This window comes from Pelophylax lessonae (assembly GCF_965119305.1).
Source record: "Pelophylax lessonae genome assembly, chromosome: 4".
NCBI lineage: Eukaryota > Metazoa > Chordata > Amphibia > Anura > Ranidae > Pelophylax > Pelophylax lessonae.
In genome coordinates, this window is record NC_138771.1 from 189,922,048 (window position 1) to 189,941,905 (window position 19,858).

Genomic DNA, 19,858 nt, shown 5'->3' on the forward strand with positions numbered 1-19,858 from the left:
TGGGAGTGGGTATAAGTTTGGGGTGAGCAGAATCCCAGGAGCGAGAGAACAGCTGTCTCTCCTCCTGTCTGAGGAAGAGGATGTGTCGGAGTGTTGCCCGAGAATCCAGAGAGTGCTGAGTTGAGCTGAGGGGATCCGGTGTGACGAGAACCAGCGGAGAGCGAGAGGGGTTCAGTTCCAGGAAAGCCTACACAGGTATTGAGTACTGAGAATTGCCCCTGGGGTTCTGCCTGGAGAGTTGGAGGTTCTGGGATCCAGTGTCAGCTAGCTGTAAATGAGGTACATAGTCAGTTGACCCTGAAGAGCTAAAGGTGTAAATGGGGCGTCTGTGGTTTGGGCCCTGAATTGTGCAGACTACCAGTTGAGAGTTGCAGCTATACAGTAATTTACAGCAAGCTACCTCAAGCCAGTGCCAGGCTGGAGAGGGTGGTCAGTGACTTTTCAGTGCAGCAGTGTCAGTAGTTCTATGCTTCACAGTCCTGAGTCTTCTGGACCTAGAGTGGAGGCTTCAGCACTTCTGTCAAGATACAGTGTGTTCCAAGTGTCAGTGAGTGAGCGCTGGCTAGCGTCGGCTGGCGTCAAGGCAGCGTTGACAAACATTTCCTGGATGAAGTCCCGAATTGTATTTAGTTAAGCCTAAAGGAGTATCCCACTCATTCCCTTCTTTCATCCCCTTTATTTACAATAAACCACAAAAACCAAGATGCCGGAGTTGTCAATGTCTCAGTTCACCCTGAAGCCTTCTTTATAAATGCAGTGGAAATTGTTTATGGGATTAAGTTAATTTTCAATGCAGAGTGACTGCAATTAATTTCAATTCATATGATCACTCTTAAAAAACACTTTGAAGTATATGCAAATTGCCATCATAAAAACTGAGGCAGCAGACTTTGTGAAAATGACCATTTGTGACATTCTCAAAACTTTTGACCACAGCTGTATAATCTTAACCGGTTGCCGACCGCCGCACGACTATATACTGCGGCGGTCAGCCCCGGCCAGGCAGAGTGACGTATCGGTACGTCACTCGCCTGTCACTGACTTGCGAGCCTATAGCGGGCGGGCGCGCGCCCGCCGCGGCTCGTTCACAGGCAAGTCAGTGCGTGTGACCGGCGGACTCGATGTCCGCCAGTCACACTGCGATCGCTCCTGTGAAGGGAGAAAGACAGAGCAGCTTGTGTAAACAAGCTGCCTGTCAGTTCTCCCTGTGTAAAAGTAAAGATCTGACCGTTCTACTATGTAGAACGGTTGATCTTTGCTTTTACACCAATAGCAATGTCCCTACACAGTAGAAAGCACGCCCCTAGGACACACTTAACCCCTCCCTGTCCAATAAAGTTAACCCCTTCCCTGCCAGTGTCATTTTTGCAGTAACAGTGCATATGTATAGCACTGATTACTGCAGTAATGTCACTGGTAACCCCAAAAGTGTCAAAAATGTCAGTCAAGGGTCCGATCTGTTCGCCGCAATGTCGCAGTACCGAAAAAAAATCGCAGATCGCCGCCATTACGCGTTAAAAAAAAAAACACCAAAAATGACAAAAATCTTTCTCTTTGTTAGTAAACGTGATAACTTTTGCGCAAACCAATCAAAATACGCTTTTTGCGATTTTTTTTTTACCAAACATAGGTAGCATAAAACAAATTGGCCGAAAAATGTTAAAAAATTTTGATTTTTACTTTTTTTTTTGGGGAATTTCATATAAAAAAATGTGAAAAATATTGTTATTTTTGCAAAATTTACGCTCTTTTTTTGTTTATAGCGCGTGATCAAAAAATCGCACAGGTGATCAAATACCACCAAAAGAAAGCTCTGTTTGTGGGAAAAAAAGGACGTCAAATTCGTTTAGGTACAGCGTCGCACGACCGCGCAATTGTCCGTTAAAGTCACGCAGTAAAAAATCGCAAAAAAACCCCTGGTCCTTTAGCAGCCAAATCCTCCGGGGCTTAAGTGGTTAATCAGCGCAACTCTATTTTAAAAAGGAAATGTACAAATACCAAACTTTCTGAAATTCTAATCAAAGTGTTAGAAAAATGTAAAAGAATTGGGTGAATCCACAGTTAGTTGCTACGAGCACTCACTTCTAACAATGACAATCATCCATAGTTGTGGAGCGCAACTCCTATATAAACATAAAATGCAAGTGCAAAATTATTTCCTATTACATACTATATCTCCTACTAGATAAAATATCCACTTAAAATTGATCAGTGTCAAATGTCCATGAAATCTAAAAACAGTAGCTCTAAGATTCAAAGTGCACAAAATTGCTTACAAATATTTAAAAACAATCCATAAATCCTCATCTTCCACCTGTTAATATTGTACATAAAGTGCCCCTGCAATCCGCCACCCGTACTCACTGGCCACTCACCTCACGCTTTGACTCCTGTTTTACCAGCTGTTCCCCTTATGACTTTAATCGGATCTACATAACGTATTAGACTTTCGTTCTCTTTACCTAGCTCTCTCTTTTTAATAAGTGTATTCACAGGATTTCGTTAATATGAAACAGAAGATACAATACAACATCTAGAGTCTTTCTACAAATTAATTAATTTAAAACATGAATCACACTCCCATAAAAGGCACTGAAGCCATGCCAGCTAGTTTTAACTCAAACCTATATAACGGATGGCCACGGGATGACGTCCAATATCAGACTCCTATCCACCTATGCATTGCATCCTGGGTGTGGACTTCCTCAGTGGGGTTGGTGGAGGAGTTGAAATAAGCTGGCTGCAGAGTGCTTGCTTTCTATATTGTTTTTACAGGATTTATATTCTTATTATTTTAGCAGTCCATTTTCCCCTTCCAAAATCCACATCAAAACTGACAATGTATAGCTCTGCTTCTGTTAATCTAGGTCTATGTTGTCCCAAACATCACCATTCATTTTTGTGTATCCTTTGTATGGCTTTAAATACTAACCTGTTAGTATAATGTGTGCCGATTACTGGAAGTAGGGCACATAAAGTTATCATTCTCTTCCACAGGGGACTGAGAACGTCACCAAAATCGGATTATATGATTCTGTAACCAAACAAAATGAGGTAAGACCTTAATATCAGGAAAGCACTGTTTGCCTAAATTTTTCCTGAAATCTACAAAACCTTTTTTTATTGTAATCTTTGTGTAAACATGCTGTTGGTGAAGCTGCCATCTTTTGACTCCTTTTTAGATAAAAGATTGTCCGTAGAGGATCATTGCATTACAGCATACAAATAAGCAGGCCTCCAGTCTGGGTTAAAGTTGGGCCTGATGTCCATTAATAATGCTCTCAATTTTTCCCACTCGGTAAGGCCTCATTCACATGGGCGTTGAAGCCTGTTCACAGTGAGCTAGACGTTTGTTTTATGCATCCCTAGCCGGCAGATGCTGTGTGCAGGCAGCTCATTCAAGCCTATGAGGGCGAAGCGTCTGCACAGACAGGTGTGTGGGTTAGAGGCCGCAAGTACACACAGTGAGTGTTCAGGTGTGCAGCAGCTTTGTGAAGTAGAAGCAAGGAGATGTATACATGCAGTGCAGGTCCACCAGCACAAATTCCTCTCCAGCAAGAAGCACGGAAGCGGTATTGCCAAATTTATGTCCAAATCTCATTATACTAACACTCACAGGCAGCCGTACCTCTGGCATAGCAGATTTACACCTATGAGGCTGTAAGCACAGGAGTGTCCAGGCACACTAGCATGTCAGTGCCCTGTTTTTTTTTTTTTTTTCCCAAGGGGGGATTTTAAACAAAATCTGAATCTTTGAGGTTGCTGCTTAGGTACCACTAACCTTTTTCTCAATGTTTTTCCTAGAACATGCAAAGCAAAGTACCAAGTAGGGCTACACAGTCCAAATGTAGTTTGGACCAATAAATTTAGGGGGCTCATGTAGTGACTATCACAGATGAAACTCTTTGAAACCAGAGTCACCAGCACTCCCGGAAATGTTTTATTTTTTTTTTTGGCAATTAGATCCCATCGCATACGTCAAACTGTCATGTCAAAGTATTGGGGCCTAACAGGGTCCCAAACGTCAGAGTGGCTTGGTGACTAATACAAATGCACATGTTAAACACATATATAATCTCAGGTAACCCATAGCAAACCATGCCCTCCACCTTTTCAATAACATCCTTGCGTTCTCATTGTATTAGTACACTATTAAACAATAAAACCATGCTGGAAAAAGTGTCATACAAAACCTTCTTAAGGTCTCCCAGCCTGGCCAATGAGCTTGAGCAGGTTATGGTCCGACTAGGCCACGCCACAACAGAGCCCCTGTGGATGGGGATGAGTTGCTGATCACACTGTGAGGTGGTACAGTATAGGGGTCGTCTTTTGGGCATTCCTCGGGCACACTCTGCTCCTGCCACTATTTAAGGGCGACTCCGGTTACAGCGCGATATAGCGGTGCGGATCGCGATTTAAAGGGGCGATGCACTTTTTTTTTTTTTTTTTCTACAACTTGCAAAAAAAGGCCCAAGCAGTTATTTCTTCTCCAGACCCCCTCAGTGCGACTGCCGGTGCATCCGGATCACAGTCTCATGTCTTTCTGCAGCATTGAAAAATCTGGCGTCAAAGGAAATGAAACATGTCACTAGCCAAAAACGGCCACTGCCTTTTCTGTCCTCTATTCAGAGCCTGATATGGTCGCCTCAGACAACTCCCTCCCTGAGGGATCCCGGTTCTCGCAGTCGGATGGTGAGGAGGATTAGTCCTCCTCCGGCTGCAGCACGGGAACGCGCTATGGTGGAAGCACTAATTCGTTCAGTAAGGTAAACATTGAAATTGGATGATGAGCCCACACAGTCAGGAAACCGGTAGTTTCTGGCTCCCGCAAAGACCAGAAGTCGGGTCAGGTGTTCCCTTGTCCCGAGGACTTTCACAATATTGTGAATGAGCAATGGTGGCGCATTAAGTACGTGCTAGTGGTGCCAAAGCGCTTTAAACACCATTATCCCTTTGTTAAATCGGTCTCGAACCGCTGGACAGTGTCACCTAGGGTGGATCACCCTGTTTCCAGGTTAAACAAATCTACTGCTGTGCCTGTGGAATACTCCCCAGCGTTTACGGACCAGGTGGACAGACGGGTGGAATCCCTTTCCTGCCACTTGCACCTTTTTGCGGGCTCGATACTAAAACCTATCTTTGCGTCCGTTCTGGTTTCTCGGACGGTAATGGAAGGGGTAAAGTGCTTAGGGGTAACTTGACCACTGAGATAGTTTCCCCGACTCTGAGCTCATGGACCAGATGGCCCAGGCCCTGGTGTTTCTGTGTGATGCTGCACTGGACGCGGCCCCTCTGGTTGCCAGAGTGTCAGCGGTAGGGATTGCCATACACTGCATGGTGTGGCTGAAGAGCTGGTCGGCAGATTAGGCTTCTAAAGCCCCGTACACACGCACAGATAGTCGTCATACAAATGTTCGTCTTTTCTCCCCGGGATGTCGGTGTCTGTTGAAAAGTGCAAAGACAGCACAAGGACAGCACAAGAATTTTGTCCGCAGACTTCAGCTGACTGCAGAAGTGATGTCATGTAATGGTTTAACTTTCCCTGTGTTTTTTTTATTTTCTGAGCATGCCCAGTCTTGCAAATCTGCGGTCTGTCGGCTGATTTCTGTACTGACAGGCGAACAATCGTCCGTTCTGGTGTCCGCAGACAAAAATTTTCATGTTTGCAAGAAAGACTCTTGTCCGCGGATTGTGTGCAGACAGCTGTCGGAGGCACCATACTAACACGCGTACAATCGGCAGATCTTTCGTCCGCCGACGTTTGTATGACGACGATCTGTGCGTGTGTACGGGGCTTTAGAAGGCCTTAACAGATCTCCCATTTTTGGGTAAACGTCTGTCTGAAGATTCCTTTGAGTTAATCAAAGGTTTAAAAGGGTGTAGGAGTATTTATTCTCCCCCAATCCTCAAAAGGTAAGGCACCCCGCAATAGGAGAGGGCCCTCTTTTACAGCTCATAGGCAGTTTTTTTGGTGCCTCAGGGACACAAGAAAAAGGTAAACGGTTCAGAGCCTCTGGAGGGAACAAGAAGTCTTGGTCGAGTAAGCCCAAGACTAACCAGTCCGGTTCGGTGCACAAATTCTCTTCGGCGTGAATGGGTGCCCTCTCCCGATTCGGGGGTGGGGGGGACATCTGCATTGCTTTCAGGACCCCTGGTCATCTCTGATTCAGGACAAATGTGTTCACAAACTGATTCATTCTGGGTGCAAGATCGAACTTCGGTCTCGCCCAGCAGACAGATTTTTTCCCGCAAATCTTCGTCTGTCTCCGGATCACTTGAAGGATCTCAGGGAGGCAGTGCAGGATCTCCTTGCACAAGCAGTGATTGTGCAAGTTCCTCAGCGGGAACGGTTTTGAGCTTTTTATTCAAACCTGTTCACGGTGCCCAGAAAGGAGGGCAAGGTGCATCCAATTTTAGACCTCAAGTCACTGAACCGGTTTGTGCGGGTGCAGAAGTTTTGGATGGAAGCCATTCGGTCGGTGGTAGCATCTTTTAAATCAAGAGGACTTTCTAGCCTCCATCGATATCAAAGATGTGCATCTACACATCCCTATATATTGGGGACATCAAAGCTATCCCTGTTTTGCAGTAATGGAGGAGCACTTTGAACTTGTGGCATTACCCTTTTGGTTTAACCTCCGCTCCCAGAGTCTTCACCAAGGTTTTAGCCCCCGGTGCTGGCTTTGCTATGCAGAAAAGGGATTGCGGTCCTGGTATATCTGGATGATCTCTTGTTGAGAGCAAACTCTCACTCAGCCTTGTTGGGCGACCTGTCTATCACAGTTCAGACCCTTCAGGAGTTTGGGTGGACCATCAACTTCAAAGAATCGGCACTGACCCCGTTGGTGTGACTGAATTACCTGGGACTGACTTTGGACTCCTCTTTGGTGAGGGTCTTTCTTCCCGGGGACAAACTTCAGATGTTGCAGGGAGAGATCAGGTTGCTGATGGACAACGATCTCTCCTCTCTGCGGACTTTCATGATAGCCCTGGGGCTGATGGTGTCAACCTTGGAGGCAGTCCCATTTGCTCAATTTCATTCCAGGCTTCTTCAGTAGGAGATTCTTGTCAAGTGGAACAAGGATCCGCAGTCCTTCAGACAGAATGATGTTTGAGCCGACTCAAGAGGTCAATGCTCTCTTGGTGGCTTCTGTTTCCTGCCCTGAGCCAGGGCAAGTCCTTTCTACCGCTGTTGTGGATGGTGGTCACCACGGATTCCAGCCTGTCGGGCTGTGGAGGAGTGCTGGACAATCTCTGTGCCCGGGGAGTCTAGTCGATAGAGGAGTCCTCTTTGCCAATAAATGTTCTGGAACTCAGAGCAATCAAGCTTTGCCTGCTCCACTGGATGAATCTGCTACAAGGTTCCCCGGTTCGAATTCAATTGGACAATGCCACAGCTGTGGCCTACATCAATCACCAAGGGGAGCACCTGGGCAGCCCAGGTGGTCAAGATTCTGACTTCGGCTGAGAACATGTTCTGGCTCTTTCAGCAGCTCACATTCCAGGAGTGGAGAACTGGCAGGCGGATTACTTGAGGAGTCCAAGTTCTGGACCAAGGGGAATGGTCCCTGCATCCAGAGATATTTCATTTCCTGTGTGTCCATGGGGCACCCTGGAGGTCAACCTGTTTGCGTCTCGTCTGAACAAGAAGGTACAAAGGTTAGTGGCCAGGGCTCGAAACCCTCTGACCGATGCCACAGACGCATTGGTGGCTCCTTGGAGCCAGTATCGGCTGCTTTATGCCTCTCCTCCGATACAGCTGTTGTCGAGGTTCCTCTTCAGATTGGCGGTGGAAAAGGTGCCAGTCTCGCCGATCTTGGTACACAGACCTGGTAAAGATGGTCGCCGAGCCTCCAGGGCGGCTGACTGAGGGAGGACCTGCTGTCTCAGGGGCCGATCTTCCATCCTGCTTTACGGTCGCTGGCTTTAATGGCATGGCTGTTGAGGGCCAGGTGCTGAGAAACAGGGGTCTCTGAGTCTGTGATCCCTACCCTGCTGAGGGCTAGGAAAGCGACTTCCAGAAAAATGTATCATCGTTCTTGGAAGATATATATTTCCTGTTGTGAATCGCAAAACATGCACTCTCGCTTGTGTTCGGTTGCTTTCTTGCAGAAAAGAGTTGAGCAACGGTTGGCCCTGGGCACAATCAAGGGCCAAGTGCCGGCCTTAGCCATTTACTGTCAACGCCCATTGGCAGCTAATTCCTTGATCCGCACCTTTCAAGGGATGCGTCATCTGGCTCCTCCGAGGAGATCCCCTTTACCTCCGTGGGATCTGAATTTGGTTTTGTCTGTTCTTCTTCAAAAGCCTCCTTTTTTTGTGAGAATATTTGGGACATATCTCTGCCTTTTATCTCAGAAGGTTGCATTTCTGGTGGCTATTACTTCTGCCCGCAGAGTGTCTGAATTGGCGGCGCTTTTCTGTCGTTCGCCTTACTTGGTCTTTCATAGAGATAAAGTGGTTCTCTGACCTAATCAGTTCTTTCTTCCTAAAGTGGGGTACACACTAGTAGAAAATCTGTCTAAAAATTTCTGTCCGAGGTAAAATTGTACGATTTTCGGCTAGTGTGTACACCACTTTCAGCAGCCGATGCCGACATTTTCAACTAAAAAAAACGGAGGGACAAACACCAAAATTTTTATCGTCTGTCCCCAGACGACCAATTTTCGTTTAATGTGTATGCAGTACATCCGTGAACAATCGGATATGAAAGACCGCGCATGATCTTAAGTTGCTGACAACCCGGAAGTCTGGGAACAAATGTCCCCAAAAAAAATAAAAAATTTGGACAAGAAATGTAGTGAACATTTATGCACTGTCAACTGAACGCTGAGCAAGAGAGAGAAAAATTGGAGGATATTTCGTATGATTTCCGTCAAGTGTGTACGGGGCTTAAGGTGTTGTCTGATTTCCATTCAAACGAAGACATTGTTTTGCCTTCACTCTGTCCTAAGCCTAAGCATCCCAAGGAAATTGCCTTGCATTCTCTGGATATGATTTGGGCGATCAGGGCTTACCTGTCAGCCACAGAGCCTTTTAGGAAATCAGATTCACTTTTTGTCCTTACTGAGGGATCTCGTAAGGGTTTGGCTGCATCTGCTGCGACCATATCCAGATGGATTAGGCAGACAGTTGTTCAGGCTTGTTCATTGAAGGGTCAGGTTCCTCCTTTCCCTGTGAGAGCGCATTCTACTAGAGTGCTGAGTGCCTCTTGGGCTTTTCATCATCAGACATCTGAAGTGTGTAAGGCGGTGACTTGGTCGTCCGTGCATACTTTTACAAAATTCTACAAGAATGATTGATTTACTGGCATCTTTGGATGCCTCTTTTGGCCGCAAGATTTTGCAGGCTGCTGTGTAAAGAGATTTTTTTTTTCCTCTTTAAGGGGTCAGATTTTGTTTGTGGGTAAGCTCCTGTTACTGGTTGAGCTTTTTTTTTTTTTTTTTCCCATTTGGCTAGGTTTTTAACCTTGGAAATACATTAATTGTTGTTGGTGCGTTTCTTCCCACCCCCTCATGCCTAATACTGCTTTGGGACGTCCCAAAGGTAAAGAAGCCTAGCGTCTGTCAATGAACGATAGAGTAAACTGGATTTTTGTAAGCACTTACCGTAAAATCCTTTTCTCTGAAGTACATTGACAGACGCAGCACCCGCCCCTCTGTTATGGGTTGGTTTGTGTCTTTTCACTGCTTGCTGCGAAACTGATTTGAGAGCACAGTGTGTGCGGGGTTATGGCGAGAAGACAGCCCCTATAGGCGTGTCAGTGATTTTTTTTTTTTTTTTTCCACTGCCTAGTCTACTCCTGTAGATGGCGCATAACCCAATGGTAAAGAAGCATAGCTGCTGCATCTGTCAATGGACTTAAAAAAAAAAAAGATTTTATGGTAAGTTCTTCCAAAAATAGTTTTTGCTGCCGTCGCTTCCAATCCAGAGCTTTTCCCTGTGGTAGGTCCCTTTTTTTTGCCACACAATGTCCTCACCCTTAAGGTGTAACTTGTAAGGCAAAACTTTTTTTTTTTTCTCATTTTGGATAGAGTAATGGAGGGTTATAACCCCTTGTCATGTTTATTTTGCCATCTATGTCTCATAGGAGAGATTTCCCTTCACTTCCTGTCCTGTAACCTAAAGTGGAAGTGTTGGGAAATCCCTCCAAAGTAAGGGAATTGTGTTTAACACCAGGGTTTACCAGGACTTGTGTCCCCGTTATAATATTTCACTTCTATTTCTGTTCTGATGTCATCCCAAAATTCGGGATTTTCTTTAGCTTTCGATGATGATGGTAAACAGGAAAAATAGAGAGCGTGAATCTCCCGAACAGGGACAGACTGCAGTAAAAACTATGGTGTTCGAAACCCTCTCAACATTATTATTATTATTAACATCCCCAGCTTTAGTGCTTCCGTCAAGATAAAGCATACCACAGTCTGGACATAGGAACCAGATATTCTAGCTGAATATTGCATAGCACCCAAGACTAGACAGCACTAGCTTAGATGCAAAACTGGAACTGTTTGTTAAAAAACGAACACAGATTTTATAGTACATCAGATCAGGTGAGCCTGATCACATTATCGTATATAAAGGAAACTGTGTACAAAAATATAATTAACATCGCTTCAAGAACAGCCAACATAAACTATAAACTATTAAACAAATAGCCTTGATTAGTCAGGATGTGACCAGACCATCTGGCAACAAAGTACATTACACATTGTCATAGTATCCTACAAGTATACACACAGATGAGCAGACAAACAATAGGTGATGCCGGTAACAATGGGAGGAATACACTTTAACACATAACACCTTTAAACAGATTATATCAGGATTGCTAGTTTTTGGCATAGAGATCCCAAATATGTATTTGGATCCTCCAGTTCCCAGAGTTTGGGTCTTTTGGGGAGTAAAAAAAAAAAAAAAACTAGCACCTCTGCTCAGCTGGACCAGGAATAGTGTCCTGTCAATGGTATTGAAAGAACAGTGCCCCATTGCTGGTGTCATTGGGAGGACTTGGTGCCCCGTGGACCAGCTCAAGGCCAGGAAAGGGCCCTAGTTTGAAGACCACTGCTTTAGGGCAATACTGAATCTGGCTTACAATTATTATATTAACCTGTTGCCGACCGGCCGCTGCAGTTTTACTGCGGCAAGGTGGCTCGGCTGTGCGAAGCAACTTAATTGTACGTCAGTCGCGTGTGCCCGCCGTCCCAGCGATGGTTCTGAACTGAATCAGAACAATCAGTCTTTAGGTCCAGGCCAATGATTTTTGGACTGGACCTGGTGATCGGTTCTGACCTGTACCTGTGTAATGTAAACACAGGCACAGGAAATTATGCAATCTTCTCTCCTGGAGCCCTTTTCGGTTCCATCGTGAAGAGAGCATCAGACAGTGAGTACACAAGCACTACACTGACACCAGTACACATAGGCACACATTTTAACCATTTCACTTCATGCACACTATATACAGTATGCAGATAATTTACTGATCATTGTATTAGTGTCACTTGTGACTTCAGTTAGTGTGAGAGACAGTGGTAGTTAGAGGTAGTCCCAGATAGGTTTAGGGCATCTGCCATACATCCCACTCCCCCCCCAAATAAAAATGTAACCCCCTGATCTCCGCCAGTTAACCCCTATATTGTCCTGTCAAAGCGTCACTATTATAGTGTACAGATCTTTTTCCTGATCATTGTATTAGTGTCACAGGTGACATCAGTTAGCATTAGCGTTGGTTAGCATCCATACAGGATAGCGTCAGATTGCCCGCCGCATATTTAGTAATCCATTTTAACCCTTTGATTGTCAGTGACACACACACCCTCTAAACACCTCCATTACTAGTATAGTGTCTGAACAGATAAATATCTTTGATCTGATCAGAACTATACTAGTGCCCCCAATAGTTTAGTTTAGTCCAGTGTTCCCAAAACGCAGCGTTGGCAGGATCAGCCCTGACACCTGCCAGCACCTGCGTTTAGCCCCTCCGTGCCCCCTTTACTAATAAGTGCAGTATCAGCAGATTACTGTCACTTCCAATACACAGGACACTAAACTGTAGCATTAGTAGAGTCAGGCCTGATCTCTGCTAGCACTAGCAGTTACATTTTTTTGGTAGCGGTTCAAACAGTCCTTGACAACCAGGTGCTTTTTTGCCTGTGAGTCACATTTAGGTACCTAATAAATTTATTTGCCAAAATGTCCAAACAGAGCTACACTAGTGAAGAGGCCTACACAGTGCTGAGCATGACAGATTAGCAATGGGGAAGCCTCACTGTCAGAATCAGGCTAAGTTTTCGAACCTGTAGAGAGCAGCGACACCGTGACAAATAGCTCTGACAACAGAGTAGTGGTCCCTGCTAAGGTCAAGCATAACCAAGCCCCTCCTTTTGTTGCTGAGGTGCAACAATCGCAGGGTTCTTGTATGCAGCAGAGTGTCGGTACTAGTGCCACTCAACCTTCTGGTGAACTGGCAAGCACCAGCGGCCTAGTACATCCTGGTCCTAGTCAAACCATCACTGCAGTAACACTTGGTGATGTGGCGAGTCCCTAAGTGTAGTTCAAGCTGGTGTGGTGGTTAGTCTAAGTAGTGTCCTGCAGCCACCAAGAATTTGAAGACAGGCCCGTAGAGCCCATAGTGTCCTTCCTGATGCGCTTACAAATCCTGATTGGGAGCCCACCACTTCTGCAGCGCCCGTAAATCACTTCAACCAGACATTTGCAGCCTTGTATACACCCCAACAAGCTGTCTGCGTTGATGAGTCTCTGATTACATTTTCTGGCCGCCTTGCTTTCAAACAGTTTCTCGATAGCAAGCGTGCCAGATATGGGGTCAAGATATAAGCTCTGTGACAGGGCAACAGACTATACATGTAGTTTCTGGATTTGCGAGAGAAAAGTAAGCAATGTGGAGCCCCCCTAACTGCCCAGACTACATGGGGAGCAATGACAAGATTGTTTGGAACTTAGTGTCTCCCTTATTCGGAAAGGGGTACCATTTATACATGGACAAATATTACACAAGTGGCCACTTTGTAGTCACCGTTTTTTCATTTTGGAACTGGAACTGGAACTGACCTAATCGCCGGTGCTTCCCCCAACAGTTTGTAGATTCCCGACTTATACGGGAGAAGACAGCCTGCTTGAAGTGTATTTGCTTGCAGAGAAGTGGAGGGACACACAAAATGTTTTCATTCTGCCCTCCATTCACGCATATACGACAGTCCAAATTGCAACAGCGACTGGTGTTGTTGAGAAGCCCCTCTGTGTCCACGAATACAATCTTAACATGGGAGCGGCAGACTTCAATGACCAGATGATAGTGTCGTACTTAGTCGCCCGTAAGGCCAAACGCTGGTATAAAAAAGTGTCTGTATACTTATTCCAGTTGGCTCTGCTGAACGCTTATGTGCTAGACAAAGCGTCAGGAAGAAGTGGATCCTTACTAAAATTCCAGGAAGAGGTCATCACAGCCCTTCTGCATCCAGAAGGTGCTGTGGCCCAAATTCACAATCCAGACACAGTGAGCGGGCTGCATGAGAGGCATTTTTCTTATGTCCTCCCTGGTACCCCTACCCAAAGAGCACCCCAAAGAAGTTGTGTCTTGTTACCCGAAAGATATGAGATTTAATTTACCTCAGACAATATTTGGATTAAAAATTAGAGTTCTTTGACTATGAATGAAAGCTTTAAAACAGCAATTATTTTATTGGTGTATAGTTTTGAAAAGCCTAAATTAATTTACAACAATCTAACGATTGTACAATACTACAAAATGTAAAATATTCATAGTTTAACTGAACAAATATAGAGTATATACTCATATACAAACACACTACGACCGACACAAAGAGAACAAACAATGTAAACCGTAAACCTTCATAGTTACTCTTCACTTGAGTGTTTCCTCCTGGTCTGCCATGCCAAACAGGAAGTCAATCTATCTCCACATTTGCTAATATAGAACCATATTGCATTGCCTTGTATAGGGCTATTCTGATTGATTCAGCTATCGTGCCCTGGTCCTCCCTCTGGGCGCATCTCATTCAGAATAGGACAACTTCCCCCTCCCCTAGGTTGGCATAGAGTCAGCCTCTTGCTAAGCCCTCCTCCCTGTTGGATGGAGAATTTACTCCTACCTGTGGTGCCTTGGCTCCAGGAAGTCTGGCTCCCAGAAATGTAGTTACAGGATGATACTATCAGTATGTGTTTATATGTAAATAGCAGTTGCCCCCTGGTAGCTCAGGCATGCATTTTAAATGGATTTGTTAATCAAGTTCCTAGTACTGACTGTAGACTGACGTTACACAACTTCATATAATTGATAATCAGATCTCAACTAAATGTAAAATCAAAACTCCATCTCTCGTACATATATATATTTACATTAATATTTACAATCTCTAATGGGGATTTATACATAACTCCTCCTCAGGCCGCAGTAATGGAGATTACACATAAACTCATAAGGCAACAGTCTGTAGAAAGCGCGGATATAGGTGTGGCACACGCTTTTTTTGTCCCTCCTGTCCTGGCCAACCTGGTCTCTGCATCAGGGACTGTTTCCGTAGCTACCACACACTAGTAGAGTATTAGTACAGTCTAGGGCACCCTTTCACACAGGGTCTCGAAAGATGTTGGCTATCGCATTTTGAGACCGTGCCTGGAAGTTTTTTTTTTTGTTTTTTTTTACAGTTACAAAAAAAATGTAAACAAAGTTACAAATTAAAAAATAGAAAACCAAAAAATAGTTGAGTTAAATTTCTGTTCTTTTACTGTATTTTATAACATACTGTAATGTTTTATTGTTACTGTTTTTCATTGTTAACCATTGTTTTCTTTGTAGATACCACCATTCTACTGTTTTATTGCACTGTATACTATTAGATTTTAATGTTATATTGTTACTGTGTTTTATTGTTAACCATTGTTTGCTTTTCAGGTATGCCCATCAACTGCAGCACTGATTTGTTTATGCTGACAGCAACAGCGTTTGTTCTTAGTAGATTTGTAAATCAATGCTTGCAGTGCTGTAGGAGGTGATTTCACCACCGCAGTTAAAAATAAAAAAGAGCATATATGACGAGGCATAGGGGATGGGGTGGACACAGAGGGCAGATCTCCCCTAGGCTTCATTTTTTTTTTTTTTTTTTTTTTAACCCTTTTCTTGGCAGAGATTTATTCATTCACATCGATCGATGCGAATGTAGGAATCTGCTAAATTTTTTTTTTTTTTTTTTTTTCAGCCTATAGGCTGAACAAAAAAATAACATTGCATGTATGCCCATCATTAGAAGTGGGTGGATGCTGAGAGGTGTAATGGTGGGCATACAACACTTTCTGGTATCGGCTTTTACAGCCAGCGGTCAGCTTTCATGTAAAAGCAATCCTAGCAGATAATTACCTGCTAGACTGCTTTTACAAGCAGTGGGAGGGGACATCTTCTGTAAATCTAAAGTGGTAACCTGTAAAGGCTTTTAAAAGTGTACGTGGTTTGTTGCTGCTGCACGGGCATGCACAGTTTTAAAGCATGTCATGTTTGCTATCTATGTACTGGGCATAAGATCATATTTTATATTTTACCAAACAAATGGGCAATATATAGTGTATTTGTGCATTAAATTAAAAAAGTGTTTGTTTTTTCCCCCCAAAAAAATGCGTTTGGAAAAACACTGCGCAAATACGATGTGACAAAAAAATGGCAACACCCACCATTTTTTTTTTTCTTTAGGGCCTCTGCTTTAAAAAACCTATAATTTTTGGGGGGTTCAAAGTAATTTTCTAGTAAAAAGTAAAAAATATTTTTCTTTCGTTCACTGACACACAGTTCCATTTCTTCAGACCATTTGGCTTTATGCTGCTCTCTTCAGGAGTAGGACTAGGCGAAAACCTTTTTGGTTACGCCCCTGGGGCAATCCCACCGGATATACCATCACTTCTTGCTATAGGACTCCAGTTTGTAACAAACTGTGTCAGAAGAACACATAAACTGGAATCCTATAGCAGGAAGTGATGGTATACCCTCTGACCAAGACCAAGCCTTTTCTGACATTTTGTTTACAGGGAAAAAAATTGATTTTTGAGGTTCACTGACTGACACAGCTCCAAGTCTTCAGACCATTTGACTTTATGCTGCTCTCTCTTCAGGAGTAGGACTAGGCGGAAACCTTTTTGGTTATGCCCCTATGTAAACAAGGCAGACCGCCGTTCTGTGAGAAGGGAAGATGGAGATTTTGTGTTTCTGTTAAGCAGGAACACAGATCTGTCTTACCCAGTCAAAGCATCTCCTACACAGTTAGAAAGCACACATAGGAGCACATTTAACCCTTTGATCGCCCCTGATGTGTACACCATTCCCTGCCAGTGTCATTAGTCCAGTTACAGTGCATATTTTTAGCACTGATCACTGCATTGGTGTCACTGATCCCCCAAGAAGTGTAATTTATTGTCAAATTTATCTGTGGCTATGTCGCTGTCCTGCTAAAAATCGCTGTTAGCCGACATTACTAGTAAAAACATTTTTAAAAATTCCATAAATCTATCCTATAGTTTGTAGACGCTATAACTTTTGCGCAAGCCAATCAATTTACGCTTATTGGGATTTTTTTTTTTTTTACCAAAAATATGTAGCAGAATACATATCGGTCTAAATTGATGAATAAATTAGATTTTTCCTTTTTTTTAAAATTTGTCAGTCTTTTTTTTTTTTTTTTATAGCTCAAAAAGACTGCAGAGGTGATCAAATACCACCAAAAGAAAGCTCTATTTGTGGGTGGGAAGGGGGGGGGGGGGACATCAATTTGATCACACAATTGTCAGTTAATGTAACGCAGTTCCATATTGCAAAAAAAAAAAGGCCTGGTCGTGAAGATGGGTGAACCTTCAGGGCTGAAGAAGTTAAAAAAACAAAAAACTTTTTTACATCGAAATGCAATGGAAGCTACTCTTTCTGCGCATTTGATGTGTTTGCATGCAAAGCTGGTTTTGTGCTTTTTTGTGACCTTTTTGTTTATTTACGTATAGCCACCATTTTTTTGCTTCAAGTAAAAAAACTCAAATTTCAAGTAATCATTTATGAAATAGTCTTTTTCTCATGTCTTTTTGTAGATGCTGTATTCTATTGATAGCGAAGTTAATGTAATAAGCTGTTCAGTGAACACTGAGAAAACGCTACTTGGTAAGTTGCTTCTTTAATGCTTTGTTTCAATTCCTTGCATAACTTCATTTTGGTATAAATGTGAAGCATCAATTTGCTCATATGATTTTTAACATAAGGAAATATTGTGGCAAAATCAGACATTTTATCAATCATTCAGCACATGACCTGTCAGAAGCACTAGGATTTACATCCTGCAACTTCTGAAGATCAGTGTTTTAAAACTGTTTTGGGGGAAATTTTGAATGTGTTTTTTGTAAGGATATCATTAGGCATTGCAGTAGTGATCCAGCTAAATATTAAAAATATGGTTAAATGTGTATTGCATTGTTTTAAATAACCTTGCATAAACCGCAGCACTCAGAATTAATAAAGGTGAGTCAGTAAGGGCTTTATGCCTTTCTAGGGTTAAAGAGGAAGTAAACCCTCCTCGGGAAGTTGTACCTATAGGTAAGCCTATGATAAGGCTTACCTATAGGTACTGTAAATATCTCCTAAACATATACCGTTTAGGAGATATTTACCTTTTTAATGCAGCCAGTGACGTCACTGGCGCATGCGCTCTGAAGGAACGGCTGATCGTGCCGTTCCTTCAGAGCCCCGTGCCGTGACCGTCGGCTCCCGCGCGCGTGCGCGGGAGTGACGTCACCGCGGCTCCGGCTAATCAGATGGCCGGATGCCGCGATCCCGGAAGATGGGCGACTGAACATGTCGCTCGTCATACAGGTGAGTGAGCGGCACGGCGGGGGCTCGTTCTAAGGTAAGTATTTCATAATGAGCTAGTATGCGATGCATACTAGCTCATTATGTGTTTCTCTTGCAGGTTGTAAAAAAAAAAAAAATTTTTAAACGAGTTTACAACCTCTTTAAACAAGGGTGTTGAACAGTGCACATGTAAGATACTTGCTGCTGGTTAGATTAAGGTTTGTTTTTTTTTGTTTTTTTTTTTTGTTTTTTTTTGTTTTTTAAGCATATAGAGTAAAATAAAGTAATTGATATCTTGGGAATAAGATTTTTCCTTGCAGTTCCTTTTTATGTCTTGATTAAACTAATCATGGTAACTTTGAGTGACTTTAAATTTATTTTAAATAAATAAAAAAAAAAAATACTTTAAAAAAAAAAATAGACATTTACATGTCCAAATACAATAGTTTGTTCACATATCAAATATTTTTTTTTCCATATCCTGCTAACCCTAATTTCTATTTTTCAAATTTCTTTACTTTTTTTTTCTCTCCTTTCAGCATTGAGCTATTGTAATTCATCATGTGACGCGCCCAGTCGAGTACTTTCACCAGGTAGTGGCAAAAATGTGTATCATGCACAATACAAAGTCTTGATTCGTTTTGGTTTTATATATACAGTATTAATCTTTTAACAGCATTTCATTATGAATGTTTTTTTTTTTTTTCTTAAAAGAGAAGTACTGTTTGACCAAAGCATTTTTGGCCATACTTATGTGGGTCACAGGAGTGCACTTACCTTTGCTCTCCTGCTCCCACTGCTGTCTCACTGCCTGTGAGGGAGAGGGAGAGAAGAGCAGCGCTGCTGCAGACGGGCACAAATCTGGATCGAAAGGAGCCAGGTAAGTATTTAAGGGGGGGGGGGAAGTTGGGGTGAGCTGATCACGGAAGTTTTTCTACCTTAATGTAGAGAATGCATGAAGGTAAAAACCTCATGCCTTTTAATATCGTTGTAATAATCTCTTAGACATACTGTTCCCATAGCATGCTATTATGCAAGTCATCTTATGACCTTCTATCTGTTAATACCTCTTTGTTCCATATTTGAGCCTGAAGCTCTTTGATTTCTGTTATTGCATGGATTTATGTTGCTTGTGTTTTCTGATAATTTTTATGTAAGCCTATTTCCTTAGTGTGAAATTGTTCATCAGTAAATCGGGATAGAACACAAACGATTGATTTCATCCATGTCACATTTGCGAGTTGCATTGCTATTCATTAGTCAATCTGGAGCTCCATAAAATGAGCCATATTTAGAGTGCAATAAATTTTAGACATCCTACCCCCTCCATCATAAACTTTCTTTAGCGTGTCGCCAACTAGATAGGTCCGATCAATGATTTTATCAAGCATTCGCCCATTGATTCCAATGAATGTTTATGCCAAATTTTTCTCCAGTAAGTCTGTACCTCCATATAGACCCGAGACTAAAGCCCCGTACACACGTACCGATCGTCGGCATACAAATGTTCGTCTTTTCTCCCCGGGATGTCGGTGTCTGTTGAAAAGTGCAAAGACAGCACAAGGACAGCACAAGAATTTTGTCTGCAGACTTCAGCTGACTGCAGAAGTGATGTCATGTAATGGTTAACTTTCCCTGTGTTTTTAATTTTCTGAGCATGCCCAGTCTTGCAAATCTGCGGTCTGTCGGCCGAATTCTGTACTGACAGGCGAACAATCGTCCGTTCTGGTGTCCGCAGACAAAAATTTTCATGTTTGCACGAAAGACTTTTGTCCGCGGATTGTGCGCAGACATCTGTCGGAGGCACCATACTAACACGCGTACAATCGGCAGATCTTTCGTCCGCCGACGTTTGTATGCCGACGATCGGTACGTGTGTACGGGCCTTTAGGGAAAACATTGCAAAAGCCTGTACATTACACCCACAATGCATTGCACTGCAATGCTCTGCAGGCTGTATAGTAAATGAACATAGATCATTAGATCCATATTGCTGCATTT

General features: G+C 43.2%; 1 protein-coding gene across 1 annotated transcript in view; it reads left to right on the forward strand.

The window, feature by feature from the left end:
• Positions 1-19,858, forward strand: part of GSAP (gamma-secretase activating protein) — a 214,831-nt gene that overhangs the window by 37,368 nt on the left and 157,605 nt on the right. Inside the window, exons 3-5 of the mRNA XM_082255164.1 lie at positions 2,998-3,054; positions 17,104-17,173; positions 18,397-18,450. Coding sequence (XP_082111290.1) covers positions 2,998-3,054; positions 17,104-17,173; positions 18,397-18,450 — 181 coding nt within the window. The remainder of the gene's footprint in view (positions 1-2,997; positions 3,055-17,103; positions 17,174-18,396; positions 18,451-19,858) is intronic.